This window comes from Sebastes umbrosus, chromosome 7 (genome assembly GCF_015220745.1).
Source record: "Sebastes umbrosus isolate fSebUmb1 chromosome 7, fSebUmb1.pri, whole genome shotgun sequence".
NCBI lineage: Eukaryota > Metazoa > Chordata > Actinopteri > Perciformes > Sebastidae > Sebastes > Sebastes umbrosus.
Window position 1 is genome coordinate 26,127,635 of NC_051275.1, and position 17,371 is coordinate 26,145,005.

Sequence of the window (17,371 nt, forward strand, 5' to 3'; positions counted from 1 at the left end):
GCTGAATGTGTTTTACACGCTGGGCTTACTTTGCCTATTTTAGAGGGGAATTGTGCATGCTCTCATCAAAAAGATTGATGGCCAGAGCCAGGAAATAAAAGAGGTGGAGACAGTGTGCATAGCGCCACAGCAGGCAGGTAGTTGGACCAAAAAAGACAATCCCATTCATTTTAGATGGACAGCTCCTTTGATATTTTATCATAGCGAACAAAAAAAAAAAGAAAAAGTGATGCATCATCAATCCATCCACCCACCTACATGGTATGAAAGCAAAATGGAAACCAATTATAAATATCCATCAGAGCCTAAAATGAATCCTAGATGTTTACAGAGTGTTAGTCACGTATGCCTGTCAGACACTTTCACGCCTCTACATGTGAGAAATACCTCAAATATGGAGTAATGCATGTCATACACAGACTTGTTCCCCCTTCATCTGCACTGATCACTAACCAAGGGGAAAAAAAAAACAGTAACTTAAACAAAAAAACTGAAGAGTAAGAGGGAAGGGAGAAACAGTGAAAGCAATAGACGGAGAGGGAGAAGTGGTGTGCTTACGCTGGATGTCAATCGTGACACTGGTCTCCTTGCCGTTGGGGACTGCCTTGTTGGAGGCCTTACAGATGATCTGCTGACCCGTCTCGATGTTGGAAGGCGATAGGTAGAGCGTGCTCACGGTGCTCTCTCTCCTGCCGTCCCGGAGCAAGGTCTGCAAAGAGTGAAGCAAAGCTGAGTAAAGTTGAGGCGCAGACCTCTAAATCTATATGGTTGGATGGTCTGATGGATCGCCATGAACCTTGGATTTTCATAAATCAATGAACAAAATCTCCAGCTATTCCAATTTTGGGTGTTAAACACTAAATACTGCACACCTAATATTTAGAGTCAGGGACATATTGGATTCACCAATAGCTCAAATTTCAGTTGGGACCAGTTTAAATGATATACAAACAGAGACGAGAGAGGTAACACACAGTTCACCAGATAAGCTTTGATGGAGAAGGTGTAAAACTGGGGGAAAAACAAACAACAAAACAGCAGCAAATTCATGAATAGACACATCTTGTCCCTCGGGGGACCACAGGCAAACCCTCGGAACCCTCTAGCCTGTAGTTTTACTGCAAAGCTGATTGATATGAAAAAATAAAAAAAGTAGAAATATGTTTTTTGAGCCTCTTTTGTGTGTCTGGAGAGCTGCGCTCTAGTGCATGGCTTGTCATACTCCACAAAGGAAATCAATCTTCTTTTCAGCGCTCATCCTCTGAGCCCTACATTGTGGAAGCCATCTGGAATCGGTTGGTAGCGCTCAGTAGCGCTCACTCTCCCCAAAACGCTCTCGGGAGGGCTCCGGGAGTCTATATTAACCAGCGCGGGGCAGAACAAAGTCACTGACTAGAACAAATTGCGTGGGCAACAGGGCACAGTGTGGTCAACCACAAAGTCAAGATGCATTTCCCTGCCATCTCTTTAAAAGGAGGCTCACTGGTGCCTTGTGTGTTGGAAGAAAAGAAGGCCCTGCTATGGGGAAGAACATCAAACATTTTCTTAATATAGAAACAGAGCCGCTACAGTGACCAGAGGGAGCTCATGGTGGGCTTGCTTTACTGCACTGCTACCTTTGGATTAGCTTCACAAATGTATGGATTGCTTCAAGGATATTTCCTTTACTTGGATTCTTGTAGCATACAATACGGCAAGAAAAATAGTCATGTCACATCTCAACGTCTATATGCGACTATACTTTCTGCAAACCGATACTTTTTCAAATGCTATGGCTCTTTACTTATGTACAATATGGTTTAAATATAAAATTAAAGTTCTAGAAAGGCACAAAAGGTAAGTAGAGATGTCATGTCTGAAGCGTAGCGCGGTACATTACTGTATATTAAAGTGTTCTCACAGAGTTCAAGAAAGCTAAGCAGCATATATATTTCACCCACCATAATTGCTACCCATAAATCATTAGAGTCAAACTGTGGTTAGTTGTCAATGTACAAACCAGTGGTAATTATCTTCTCATTTCTCTACTTTAATGCAAGGCTTTCTTTTTGATAAAACTGTAATCGAACTATGTGCCCCTCTCTTAAGCACACCACATTGTGAATATTATATATTAAAATGCCATTGAACTTGTAGAATCAGACATCAAGACATTTCAAAAGAAATCTTTTATATCTAAGCACTTTATAGTTCAAGTACTTAAATCCATCTCTTAAGTCACAGTAAAACATCTGTGGTATTGGATTGAGAATAAACAATTTTTTTCTGCTTATAAATAAGCATTTTGTAAGTATGAGGATATTATAGATGCCATCCGTGTTGCCGTGAAGTCCATTTGAATGTGAGGAACCATCTGATGAAATTCATAGTTGTGCGTGAGTCACTTCTAAAGCAGAGCGCATTAGCTGTCAGACGTGGGATATGTCAATGTAATATCCTTTCTGACACAATCAGGATTGTTTCCTTCGTCGCTCTGGACCTGTCTGAAGTCATTAATCTTAAGAAGGGGGTTAGCTGGCTGCTGCATTGAATTCAACACCATGCTACATTACAAATTGATAAATTTTCATATCACCGCCTGGAGCCTATGTGAAGAATAATTTTAACCATGCTGTGAGAGGAATGGAAAAAGTAACAAGATTGAGACTGAAAGGGTTGCTTTTTTTTCCCATGCACATGTATATTTAAAGCTGCATCAGGTGATTTCTTACCACTAGAGGGTAAAGGAGACAAAGAAACATGCAGCAATAAGCCAAACTATTGCATATCAAGATGATTAATGCAAACATTGGGAGAAACTGTGCAACAGGGGCATCTCACTGATGGTGCTCTCTTTTTGACAACCTGTTAAATTCAGGTATGATATTTGTTGGCTTTTAGTCTTGGTTTGGGCTGTGCTTGTTTACATCACCTCTCTGCCATCTACCACATTTTGCATTATGTTGTGGGGGTATACTTATTTCAGTGAATCGGTGTGGCTTTTATTTTGAGGTGGATTGTCCTCTTTCTTACAAAAAAAAGCACCACATCTACCACAACATAACAATAGCTAACCTAGCTCGACCTAAAGATACCAAGCCAAACGTTAATTTAACAAGGTGACCTGTCAGTAGAAGACCAGACAGAGGCTTCAAAAAGCCTATTCATCTGGATTATCTACTAATTACAAAAACGGCTGAACCAAATGGATTATCTACTAAATAAAACTTGATGTGCTGCCAGCCAAGCTAATTCACTGCTAGCCCTAAACCAGCACTGTGTTTACTTTGAACTTCTATTCTGACATACCTTTTGTAACAGTGCTGTTAGTCCATGAATGGAAGTTTAAAATGTATTTTACCAAATTTACCACAACACAAGTAATCTATGTTTATGTTTTCGGATGTCTAATTTGTACAAATGTAAGGCAGACTTTTTGCAAGATTGTTTACAGATATTTAGTGATCATGAAGTTATACTTTCTGAAATGTATTTCAAAGGCATAGTAAAAACAAAAATTGCCAAACTTTTAGTTTGGACTACAACAGAGAGGATGTTGTAACTCAACTCTAATGGTTTTGGAAACCAAACAATAAAACATCTGGGACTTGAGCCAGGAGCGTCGTCAAAAAGCTTTAAACATGTTTAATGGGTTACTGATTATCACATTATGTTTGGTGGCAGCAATTGTAGATTTTGGTGAATTGTCTGCTAGTAGTGTGGCTGTCAATCTATGACCAATCATTGAACTAGGCCAATGGTTTACTGTAAAGCACATACACAAATAATAACAATTATAAATCTACATACATAATAATAAAACATCCTCCACTGCTAATGGAGTGAGTTATGAGTTATCACCATAGACTGTATATAGGAAGTGGACGTAGTCACCATGATGTCCACCAATGGTTTGTGGACTGCCGTTTTGAAGCCACGAGTTCGGCATTATGGCTGTTGCCATCTTGTTTTTTTTGCAACCAGAAGTGACACAAGAGTGTAGGCTAAGGGATAAGCTAAGGGACTCTGAATGGAACCATATTTTACTAAATGAACATCATGCTGTATTGAAGAAGACTTGAAACGAGCGATTGAGACCATAAACTCATGTTTACAATGTTTACTGAGGTAATAAATGAAGTGAGAAGTATAGGCTCATTTTCTCATAGACTTCTATACTATCAGACTTATTTTGGCAACCAGAGGACTCGCCCCCTGCTGGCTATTAGAGAGAATGCAAGTTTAATGCACTATCGCACTGGCTTCACTTTTGAGAATTGTAGGTTGCCCAGCACTGGTAACCACTAGCAACTAGGCTAGCAACCTTACACCATACATTCACCATATACTGTAAGCTCTTGTTACAAATAGTATGTAGATAGGAAAGATAGTACTTAGAGATAGTAAGCAGATTGCTTAGTATACTATCAGACTACTCTGCATTAAAATACATGTTTGCTGGAGGTGGCTGTACCGTCTTCAGTCCAATAAATCACTGTAAGGAAGGTAATTGTCTTGATGAATGTGTTAGAGATATTTGCACATGATACAGCTTATTTTTTAATATAAATATGAATTCGGACTGTGTGTTATGGGATGTAGAGGAAGGAAACCTCCCCCAGAGACGGTGCTGAATTTACCAAGTAAGCAATAATAATTCATACATCATTAATATTCTGCTAACCCATCCAACACGCCTTTGATTTGATATCAAATGTATCTCTGGGTTATATTCAGCCATTTGAAATTCTGGACCACATAAGGGTTCTTTTACTGAAACAGCTGATTGCTTTAACATTGTACTATATGTTTTATGCAGAAGTGGAAATACACGTTTTTTTTTACCATGGTCACTGAGGTTAAATAGGCTTCTTTTGTTTAACTTAACTCACTACTCACCTTAAAAAAGATAATTTCAAAAGTTGTTAAAACCAATTAATTGAAGAGATCAACATTTCAGATCACACATTTTAATTCTAATCCTGAATGAATTAGGTTAATTAGCTTGCCAAAATCATTTTGGATCTTTTCTAAAATTGGTACAATGAATTATATTAATGTTGAAAGTAAAGAGCTCTTTGACTTGATATTCTCCTCTACTGCTGGGGAAACTATACCTGTCTCATAATGAATAAAAGTTCACGTTTAACGCCCACTCAGATTTTAATAGGTTACTTTATTTGTAAGTATTTCCCCACCATATTACTCACCGGCCGTGGCGATTAAAATGCAATAAGGAGCTCCAATTATATAAAAACACTCCCATGAAGGGAGAGAGGAAAATCATGAAATTGGGAGGCAGAAAAGTCTGCTGCTTTGAATATGTGTAGGAAAGACGGTTGGAAAAATAGAAAAGAACTAGGAATGGAAATGGGATAATTATTTTTTCTGCTGAAAATCATATCCATCAATAGTAGCAGCTTCATGTAAACTTTAGCAATTCTACCTGATATTAAACAGCAACACCATTTTACTGCAGAGCTGAGAGGGTACAATAAAAAAAACAGCACTATTCCGCTCTTGCCAGCAAGAACAGCTCATAAAAATGTCATTATTTCTTTTTATTTTTTTAAACCTCCCAACACTGAGATAACTCCCCAGTCTCCTGCTCACCTCTCGGCTTGCCGCCAGAGAATTCAGAAAAAAAATGTGTAACAGATTGGGGAGGGGAATGCATCAGGTTTTTCAAATGATTTGTTGTACCGTTCCAGTGCAAACGTATCATAGAGCAAGTGTGCACACCTCCAAACCACAGCTCAGACCCAGAGGCTGCATATTGCAAACAGTCCTTTGCTGTTTGCCACAGAGCAGCTCCACTGGAGCAGATGGGACATGAGTGTTTGAGGGAAGAGAAAACATTATTCATTAATTTCCTCTGCCCACATTTTCACAGCTAGTCTTGATATTTGAACCATTCACCCTACTGTGACAAGCTTCTGCCACTTATTTATTTGGAGAGCCCCCTCCATAATACACTAAAGTTCTCTTTTTTGAAAGCTACCCTCACTAATGATACGCAACTCAGTGACTCTCTTATATGGTAAAACCAACTCACATTTTTGCTAAGCGATAGCTTTAATCTTACACTTTCTCTTTAACCACTGGTCCAGTAAATAGTTTTCTAAGAGGCCATAGAGATGAGCTTTTTGAGGCCTTAGTGGGAAATTATCTTTGGGTCAGAACTATCATTAGATGTGACACCATCAGGAAAGCCATTTCTGTGAATCCTCCAACACATCTGCTCACATTAGTCCTCTTGATCTGCGGGATATGAGAAGACCATCAGAGCAGATGATTATGCTTACAAAATGTCCCCCTACTGCTCTTTGGACCCCAAAAAAAGACTCATCTTCCTTTAATCGAACCCATTGCTTTTTAATGGTAGGCAATAGAGATAAGAGGGAAGAGGGACATACTTGGGCTCTGAGCAGATATGTGAGCATCCATCAGCTACCAGCACAGAATGTCCTCATATGTGCCTTCGCTCTGAGAGGAAGTGAAGGCAGGAAACGCATTCTCCGCCCACCATTAGCAAGCGGCACCTCAAGCAATCACTTTATTCAAATCGGCCTGGTGCCGTACCCCAGTCCAATCAATGGCATTTATCTACTCTTTGAAAAAAGCCGATAATGGGATGAGGCAGCGCAGGGAGCGAGGGAAGGCGGGGGAGGTGTTAGTGCTCCAAAGTGCCTGGTCTCTTTATGTCCTTTGTTTAAATGGAAATAGAACATGACAGTGTTGATTGCATGATTAGCCTTAAGGGTGAATGCCAGTCAAGAGTCTATGGGGTCAGGTGATCACGTCACCAGGCTTGTGTGGACAGTGGCTATTGTGTGCTATGGCATCAAAAGTGGGAGCATTGTCTGTCAGTGAGAATCATACTTTCCAGGCAGATTCCAGCAGGGAAAGTGATATAGTAGATTTTCATAACAGGTTGGGAAGATGAAGAGAGACAAATGCCACTGAAGGAGGAGATCAAAACACCAGAGAGAAACGTGAAGTCACTGATAGTTCCCCGATCTCGCCATCTGCTTGTCTGAGTTGATTTGTATACTGGGAAAAAAAAGGCCAGCCAACTTTTTTTTTTGCAATCAAAACACAACCTGGATTTTCAAGGGATTTCATTTCAAACAGCAGTCTGGATGCTGAGGCAAACGCCCACCAATGACTCAGGCAGTCACTCTGAAACATCTCATGGGTGTTTAGCACTTTCGCAGTAGTTATTTACAGCAAAGCAAGACATGCAAACATGTAAAGTAACAAGTGGTTTCATTCCCTATCTCAGATTACTTTTATAACTGGTCTAGAGAACGAAAGCACAGTCATTATGCAACCTTCACTCCACCCCCATCTTGTCCCCATGCCGGTCTCCAAACCTGGTATGACACACACCTCTATGCTTACCTTGGAGTACATGGCCCCATTAAGGACCTCTCCGTTGCGGATCCAGATGATTGAGGCTGCCGGCTTGGCGTTGTCAGCATGACAGGTCAGGTTGAGAGGGTCACCAGCCCTTAGGCTCACCACTGGCCCTCCACTGATGGCCGGGTCCTCTGGGGGAACTATTGACACAGAGCAAGATAGGGCATTAGCCACATGACAACCATATGATAATGGATGGGTTGCATATTATTAGGAAACCAATATTAATATATATTAATTGAGTTATCATTCAATATGTAATATGCATAATCTTTGTTGAATGCAGAATGATGGCATACTGGCATGTAATGACTTCATCACTATGGTTATTTTTACATGCAATTATCAGTCTGATATATTGCTTTTCCAGGAAGTCTGAGCCACATAAGACCTGCAAGGATTTGACTGCACGACACCTAACCTCATCACACTGTCAATTTCCATATAACGAGGGACATTTTGGTTTATTGTATACAAATTATTTTTCTTGAGGAAATAAAAGCCATATCTATGGTTAGTCATTCAGGGAAGGTAATGACTTCACAGTACGAAACAGATTTACCCTGTACTTAATCGGAAACTAGCATTAGATGGTGCGGTTTGAGGCACGGAGAGCTTTACACAAGTCACAGCATGACTCTCTAAATAATAATCAACTCTGCCATCAGTCAAAGTAGATGAGATTCCTCCACTATATATACAACACACACAGAAATGTCAGGATTGGATGTGATTCAGCCTATGTATAACCCCCCTCAGACATATTTGCTCCCCCATTTCTCCCCCATCTAAGCTTTGACAAATACAACAGAGAGACGAAAGCATCACAACAGCTATATGTGCCTCTCAATGGCACTGATCAAAGTCATTTTCCTGTTTTACCCATGAGCTGATCTGTTTGTTTTTTCTTCTTCTTCTTTATAACTGAAACTGCAGTGAATTATTGATTGACCCGAGTGCTCATTACAATGCAGATCTGGGGCAAGATGAAATCAAAGGCTGCAGGCAGCTGCCATATTCCCTTGCAAAAGCATCATGATTGGAAGGAAGGTTATAATGGGTTAGATTTATGCTGTCAAATGAAAAGAGAGAAAATGTAGTTGGAATACTGTTTTGTACATTTAATGACAATAAGTATAAAAGGGCTCTTTTATGGCAGACATAAATGAGAGCATAGAGCCATATATTGCTCACTCTTCATTTAAATTACTGACAGGAAATTTACTTATTTTACATAACTCAGTTTTAGCTTGAAGTGGATGTAAGTGTGTTTTTTAAATTATCAAACAAAACCTCTAGTTTGATCTCAGACAGAAAACTGCACATACTACAAAGTTATAAACCTTAAGATTGTTATGAAATCACCCTGTGTTTTTGATGCTATTTATGGTTTGCATTTTTCAGGAATAGCCATTCAATGTATTTATGTTTAACTTTTAATATAATATATTTTTTGTTAGTAGCGGAGTCCGCCACTCCCATGCAGGATTGAAATAACCTTCCTATGTATGTGATTCACATGAAATGATGTAGCACATAATTCAATGTTAAACTTTATATCAGCCTTACTGCTTACTGTTCACCCTCGCCACACATCCCGATCTCATGGGAAAGTGTATAAATAGCACAACATTACAATGACATTCTGTGTCATGAGGATGCATTTTAGGCTTTTAGCGTATGCGTAACTTACAAAAACAACACCGGTCTCGAGTCCTGTGTTTGTTGGACCCATCCACCTCCCGCCATAAGTAGTCTTTCTCCCTTTTAGCTGCTCAAGAAGTGTTTGCTGTAGTATTAAACTGCTCTTTCTGTTACCACGGTAACACCGGGTGTCCCCCAAATCAACCGGGACCGAAATCTTAAGGATTACAACTTTAAGATGTAGATTTAAGTCTATACTGCACAAATGGTCACGTATCATTTGTAGTATGATACAGAGCAGTGGAGCAGCACATTGAGACTGGTCATCCACAGTAACATCACACTCCAGCTCTTTGTCACAAACACACTCATCTTAGTCTTCAAGTGCTGTAGTTAATTAGTGTATGGGGGTGTCATTTTAGTCTTTTGCTGTTCTGACTAAGGCAAAAACAAATATATTTATTGACTAAAAAACATGAAAAATACTTGTTTTTCCAATTTATCAGACAGCATACCCATAAGTACGACTCACTTACAGTGAGTAAGGACTGAATCAGACCAGTGTGGGCACAGTGAAGTCTGGACTCTGACTAGACCAGAATAACTCTGACCAACTGGACCAGTTCTGAATCTGCACTTTCAAAAAAAAAAAATCCCCACTCACTAGTTCCTATTGTGTGTTTGAGTTTGAAATGCCGTGTTAATTCTGGCAGGCTCCCTTTCCTCTGGTCTCCATTAATATGCGGAGGGTTGGGAGAGGTAGAGGAATCTCAGGTCAGCACTAGCAGATCAGACAACACAGTGTGCTGATCTAGGCAAGTGAGAGGGAATCTTTGTGAGAATGTGGTCACCTTCTGGTCCTTTATCAGCAATTGGAAACAAGGTCAAGGAGATCACATTAGTTTATTCTTCTGCTAAGAATAGAGCCACTGCATGCTATGCAAATGAGACAGGGAACATGTGAAAAGCATTATGGGTCGGGAATCTCAAACAGCTCTCCCATTAGTCACAAGGGGAGAAAATGAAGAAAATGTGAGGCTCGGTGATAGCACTGTGACAGTTGATTGCAAAGATCCAGTGTTATTGGCGTGCTGTCAGTGCTCTCTCGCACACATGACTGAAACATTAATTAAATGCCAGGCGTATAAGGCGGCCATAAAAGGGCTTTTTTATGGAGAGGGGGAGATTAGAAAGGAAAGTCTGACAGTACGTGACTGATAGGACTCCGACTTGACGTGAGGTGATTTTCCTCTTATTGCTTACAAGTGCTGAAAACTCTAGGGGAGCGGGAGATCAGAGGCTTCTTTGCTCTCTCTCAAAGGAATTATATATTAGCACATATCGGTGTCTATAAATAGGCGCTACAGGGTCAGAAGGTGACACCACTAATGAACGTGGATGAAAGGTTATGCCCCTGCAGACTGTTTCAGGAAGTCACTAGTGACCTTTATGGTCTCAGTTGTCTACTATTATTCACCTGTATGTTTTCCACTGAGGGATGTCAGTGTATAGCGCAAGAGGAGTTTATGATTTCGTGCATAGTGGAGCTACATGGCAGAGAGGTCACAGGCAGACCAAACGGAGCGCTGCTACACTTTCAGGTCATGTCCCCCTGGAGGGCTGCCTGCCAGCAAGACACCGGGGGAGAATGGTGAACAGACAGGGAAGAAGACGGACATGCCTGGCTGCCTCCATCCGGCATCCATACCTCTGTTATCTCTCTGTCCTCCATTGTGTTTGAGGTCTTACTGTATGCGGAGGGTGCCAATGTGGAGACAGTTTGTGACAGCCTGGGCTGAAATTGTTTTTCTGTGTGACTAGCACATGTACAAGGCTCTCAGCTTGTGCTCCTTTGGCATCTTTTTGAAAGAGCATGGAAAAAGCCTCTCACCGTGGCAAAAAGGCAGATAGACCTGATTACAAAATAGTCCGGTATAAGAGGGAACTTTTGTGCTCTTGTTCTTGACAGGTGAAAGCCTTTATGTCTGCTGGAGAAAAAAGGTTTGACCAATAACCCAACACCCATTGAATACAAATGAACGACTAAGAAAAAAATATTTAAATAGATATTTAGTTCTTTCTCTTCATCTGAGATCTTCCACTGATCCTGCCTTATGACTGCCTGGTCTGACAGTTATACAGAGGCCAAGCCTTGAACTTGAATCAGCCATCATCATTACTGGGCTGTTTGCAAACTCGGCAGTCCCTAATGGTTCTAAATTAGCTCTTTACTGCAGCCATTCGATGGACTTGGCATAAGTAGTGTGGTCAGTGGTACAGATTGATCGCTCCTCTTTAATTACAGGGCTGACTCACTGCAAACCCTGCTCCACTCACTACTTTCTTCTTGGGGATAATAATGTAATCTCTTTCAACACTTTCACAAATTTGCATTCTCCTGTGCATGGACCCTGTCGGCACGCACGCGCACAGACACCGACATTCACACGTATTTCAGTGAGTACAGGTTTTACACAAATCAAATATAACTAATAGCAGATCAGTCACGAAGGAGTGTTTTTTTTTTGCATGTCTGTATTAATCAAAAACGTAAGACGTTTGGTTTCAACTAAAGATTGTAAAATAGCCATAAGACACAGCCACTTCATTACTTTTATCATCTGAAAGAGTTACTTTGACCCGTGTCTTTGTTAGATCACAGATGTAATAGTGGGTTTTAAGCTCCAAGCTGTTCAAAAATGAAATCCAAATGGTCTGTCACAACTTACATTAACCTATCCCAGTCTCTAAAATTGGTAATTCCACTCTTGTTTTAGGGCGGCTAACATTTTTATGGAGGTGCGTTACCTCACCCAGTCTGAGATAAGGCTTCATTTATGTATTTCTGCAATTCTACCGATGCTAGACACATGTGACTATAAACCCCACCATGGTCACCTGAGTCAAAAAGAAAAAAAAGACACAGTGAAGTCAGAAAGCCTGGATGTCAGTGAGATCATTTACTTTTACTGCATAATCAAAGATATCCATAAATGTAGACCAGGGCATATTGATGTGTAATTAAGTCAACAGTGCAGGGCGGTAGTCCGTCACCTCCGAGAGGGGCCTGAATAAACCCTGGAGGTCATAAAGCTGCCTTTCGTCCCTTACTACATATGAATTCCCCAAACGCCCAACATAAAATTTCCCAAACACAAAACATAAAACTAGAATTTATGCGAGGGGGAAGCGGAGAACATTCGCTTGTGAGAAGTCCTCTTCAGTCTGGTGTTGCTGGTGGTGAATCTGCTGGGTTTTCCAGGCCAAGCCAATATTGGGGGAACTTCTCGAAAGCAGCCGATGAAATCCTGCGAGCGGCCCGGCTTTCCAGGAGCGCGGGCAAGAGAGAAAAAGCAATTTGGAGGCGAATGAATGAGAGAGGGCTCCTCACGAGGAGGCTGGATGGTGTATAGGGGAGGTGAGGCTGGCAATGCGTAGCTGCTGTAGCGCTGTGCTTCAGCAGACGTGTCCTGAACAACAATGAGCTCCCTGACTAGCCTGTCTATTTCAGAAGAATGCCTGCACGGGCCGCCTGTCACCCCATCGCGACAGCTTGCGGGGTTTGTGATAGATAGATTGGGAGGAGAAAAAAAGAAGACAAAAAGGGAGAGGAGAGGAATACCCAGCGCAGGTGGATACGAGAGACACGCGTGGCTCACTGGCCCAAATCACCGGCCCTCTTCAAGTGCTGTCATTGTACATCTGTTTGAAAGCCAGATGATCCTAAGCCATGTGTGAGCACACAAACAGAGAGAAGTGAATGAATGAAGAAGAAAGTGAGAGAAATACACAAAACCATTTTACTCTCACAAACAGGATCACAGATGGCAATCACAAACAGTATGGCAGACTGTACAAAAAGTATACACAAAATAAGAACGCAGCAGAGGACTGATTTGCAGGAAAGTGTGTGTGCTACCACATGGTAAACAATAATAAACTGGGAGGGCAAATATGGGATGGAAGGTAGAAGTAGTGAGGAATAAAAGGAGGTAGGGGAAGACACTGGATGGAAATGGAAGTAATAAGGTCAAGCAAGAGAAGATAGTGCAGTATATGTATGAAGTATGTACGATGTTTGCTCTGATGAAGGTTTGTTAGTGAAACACTGCATAGATCTAAATGTCTTTTCTATCATTAAATGCAGTAGAAAGTTATCTTCCGGTCGTGTTGGTGTCATGATCAACCGAATATGCATGTGCCAAATAAAATGGAGGGATGGAGGGATGAAGATGAGATGAGGAGCGGGGAGATGCCAGAGCTGTCAGAAACGTGCCGAGCCTGCTCCTTCACAGCGCAGCCATGTGCAGCCCCAGAAGCTGCTCTCCACAGATTGGGAGGGTGCTGACATCGCTGCTCACCACCCGGCTGTGTTGCGCTATATATATATGTGTGTGTGTGAGTTTGAGGGTGGGAGGCAGGGAAACTGGGATTCAGGTTCCATAAGGATAGTTAAAAATAAAAAAAGCCACTTATTTCAAGGTTGTGCCAATTATTAGCCCCCGTGGGTCTCGATTTTTCTTAATGCCAGTCATTAGTTTGCTAACAACAATTACAGTTAGCTGAAGCAAGCCTATTTTACTAAGTAGTGCGAATTCAAATCAGCTCGGCAGCACCTGTACACAGTTGTTGTTTTGCAGAGCACAGATGTATTCGTGTCATTTCTCCTCCTTCTGTTGAAATGCCGGGAAGAAAAAAAAACAAAAAAACATCATACATACAGTCTGTCTACCATAATAGCGCACCTGTTCACAGCCACTCTGATATCATAGATGTAGTTATCATTCCATCTCGTGTTTCAGACAAAATGGCAGAAAAGGCAGCGCAATATACTGTAAGCATTAGTCATATTTTCTCCCAGAATGACTGCCGTTTAGGACACCTTATCTCTCCCTGTGCTTCCACTGAGATGCTTGGCTAGACCTAAATTAACTTTTGGAAGAGACAAATTGGTTACTTACACGGGAGGCTCTGAAGCTACTTTTTTTTGGAGTGTCTCTGAATTTAGCTCACACACACATACGGTACACACAAAATTTCAACGGCGCAACTCAGTAAGAGGGATATGGATATGACTTTTCCATTACCTTAAAAGATGCAATAAAGAAAAGACAAACACATGTGCATCTAAACACACTGAGTACATGGGCGTAAAACATCTTGTTCCTAGTTACTGTAAAGGCCCTGACACACCAAGCCGGTAAGCGTTTGTCGGCCTAGTTTTTTCGGTGTGTACCACGCGGTCGGCTCTAGTCTGCCCGTGTCGGAGGCTTTTTGACTGATTCAGCATGTTGAATCGGCGACAGAGCCTGTCGGTGAGAGGTATCACTCTGATTGGCTGATCAGCTCGAGCGAATTAGTGCATGAGAAGAGAAACAGAAGTGAGGAAAGCAAGCAAACGAGTAAATTCAAGAGGACACACATGGAAGGCTTTTCTCATTTTTCCGTCTTCATCTCATCTGATCATTCCAATATATGGATGTTTTCACAACAACATCTGGAATTAAGCTAAGTGGTGAGAGAGAGAGGTGTGAAAATGGTTGGCAAACACTGCTTTGTTTCATGTACGTATCATAACAACGGCTTGTATATCCGCCGTCCTCGGTCTTCCTGTTTCCCTTTTTGAGTGAGGAATACAGACTACCTCCACCTGCTGGTAGGGAGAGTTATTTCCTCTCACGTAGGTGCAAAGCGTACATGCTAACTGGCCATCGGATGTCATCTTTGCAGTGTGTTCAATGCAACTTATCTGCTGAGAAAAAGGCCACGTGAGGCGACGCAACAATTGGCCTTCATCACCACTAGTTCTTTGATGTCGGTCATCAAAGTTCATAAAGTCATAAAGACTTAGAACAAACAGCAGACTCACTATACGTATTTGTAGTTCTCCTGAGCTGTCACGCTCTATAGACGCTACCTTGACTCAACTTTCATAAACTGCTGCATGCCCCAATAATAATCATAATAATAGCACAGGTGAGCAGACAAACACACAACAGAGGAAATTACTTCTTTACATAAGCTTTTTTTCCCCAAGAAACAACAACAACAGCCAAATTGCACTCATTGTTATAGAGTCGAGCCAACAGCTGCGAATAATGCCTCTTATTACAGACCCATCATTTCCCACTCGCTGTGAAGAGCATCACTGGCTTAGCAGTGAAACAGCTCACGCACTCTGAGTGGAGAACAGGGTTAGCACCACGGACAGCGCCTCCGACCAAATACACATGCATGGACTGTGTGGAACTTTATCTGTGTCTTGTTTCCAGCACGACAATTTGTAATTCCTCAGTAGCTTTTTCTTTTTCTTTCTACCCTGCCCTCAAAGTCCACCCCCATTACTAAAAGGATGCCAGCGTGATCCTTGAGAAATAATGAATTCAGACTTATCCACAGAAATGGCTGATTCAGCTTTGGCAATTGGAAACAACAATAACAAAAGATACCCTTGGGCTTTTGTGTAAATGAAAATTGTCACTGAAGCAAGGGTCCAAAACATTAACAATGCAGGAAGGGGAAAACAAATATCTTGCACACAATGGCTCATTCAAATGGCATGCTATCAATTAGGTTTGTCAGAAGACCAGCGTCATTCTGTGTTTGTGCATGTTTGTCATTTTGAAAGATCTTGTGGAAGGTCTTTTAAGTTTCACCACCTGCAAAAACTACGTCTTATTGTACAAGTGTAAAGAACCAAATATGGGTTCATAGCATGCACAGCTAACAAGCGTGCTGGGAAGACTACGATCGCACAGCAGCAATAATATATATGAAGAAAAAGAGGAAGAAATATATTACTACACACTGCATGCATTAATAACTCTTCCCAGAACAAATATTATTACTTTCTAAGTGTGCTTATGTATTTTTAACAATATAGGTATTGCAATAATGAACTTTTAACATAGTATAATTAAACACTGACACATCTGTAATGTATTCACAAACAAGTTAAAAACACTTGGCTTGTATACTGGACTATGTTTTGCTACATACTACCCCAGTTATGAACTCTACAAAATGCATTTACTTTATCGAATTAATACGAGATATTGCAGATCTTTATGTGTTTTTCTTGGTGAGATATTTTCTCCTAATGGAGGGCCAAGCATTGTGAGTATAAGGTTAATCTCCTGAAGCATTTCACAGCTTCCAGCTGATCTCAATAGCGTGGTCTAAATAAATAAATAATACATTATTTTGAAATGTTGATAAAAAATGCATCTGAAAGTATACCAAGCTTATTACCCCCGCTTGCCCTTTCCACAGTTTGAAAAGCAACACTTTGTCACGTCCTTTGCAGTCTTGCAATTAGTAAGAAAAACAACATAAAAATCTGTATGCTTTGAGTATTAGAATAAAGTCACGAAAGTTCTCTGACTAATGACTTGAGAACGAGCGCGACGATGAGGAGTCATCTCGGCCACTTTGTTATCTTCGGAGTTTAAATACCTGACCAGCATCCATTCTACAACTTCAATTAACAGAGATTACATGGGTGTACGAAGCACTTCTGCATTAATTGTGTATCCTTTTAAACGCAGCCTTTTAAATTAGAAGATTTCGGTACTCAAAGAAATCCACGTCTTTGCGTTAAGCAGGAATGATTGGGTGAGTCATACAGAAAACAAAAGATAAAGCGAGAGAAAGGACGATAGAGAAACAAAAGCATTTAAGACAGAAACTGATGTATTAAAATGTCAGCAATGAGTCAATAAATGGCACCACATTTCATTATGACATTATGACACATTTTCCTTTGTTGAAAAGATTAACACGCTCCCGATTTACGAAAAAAAAAAAAAAACTCAAAGCATTTTTTCAGCCGAAGACTTTATCAAACAACGGTGATCTCCTTTCCCCTTTGTTCTAGTGGTCCCCAACCTGAGGTAGAAAGATTAGAGCAAAGGTCTGGAGCAGCGCCAACTTGCTGCAAGGGATATAATTAGCCTCAGGGGTCTTTTTTGGACCTGAAACCCTCCATTCCTTTCCTTCATGACTAATTCACAAGACCTTGGTTCTCCTTCCGAGAGTAAGCCTGCAAGCCATGCAAACGCTCCGAAGGGTTAAGTTCACCATTTTGCTCTGAGTGCTTTTCAATGATGGATCTTCGTTGTTGTTTATACATGTTGATGTGTTCAGTCTTTTCCTTTTAATTGAAGTGTTGGCTGAAATGAATGAAAGCAAAACAAGGGGCTACTTATTACCAATTTTCTTGTAAATGTTCTGGGTTACATCTTTGGCTCAAGTGAACCGTTTTGGCTTTCAAAGACAAACTCAGCAAATCATTAGAAAAGTAAAAGCAGAGGATCTGTTCTTTGTG

At 40.9% G+C, this 17,371-nt stretch overlaps 1 protein-coding gene across 1 annotated transcript in view; it reads right to left on the bottom strand.

Moving 5' to 3' along the window:
* Positions 1–17,371, bottom strand: part of kirrel3b (kirre like nephrin family adhesion molecule 3b) — a 194,159-nt gene that overhangs the window by 41,639 nt on the left and 135,149 nt on the right. Inside the window, exons 7-8 of the mRNA XM_037775070.1 lie at positions 7,384–7,541; positions 559–709 (exon numbers count right to left, since the gene is read on the bottom strand). Coding sequence (XP_037630998.1) covers positions 559–709; positions 7,384–7,541 — 309 coding nt within the window. The remainder of the gene's footprint in view (positions 1–558; positions 710–7,383; positions 7,542–17,371) is intronic.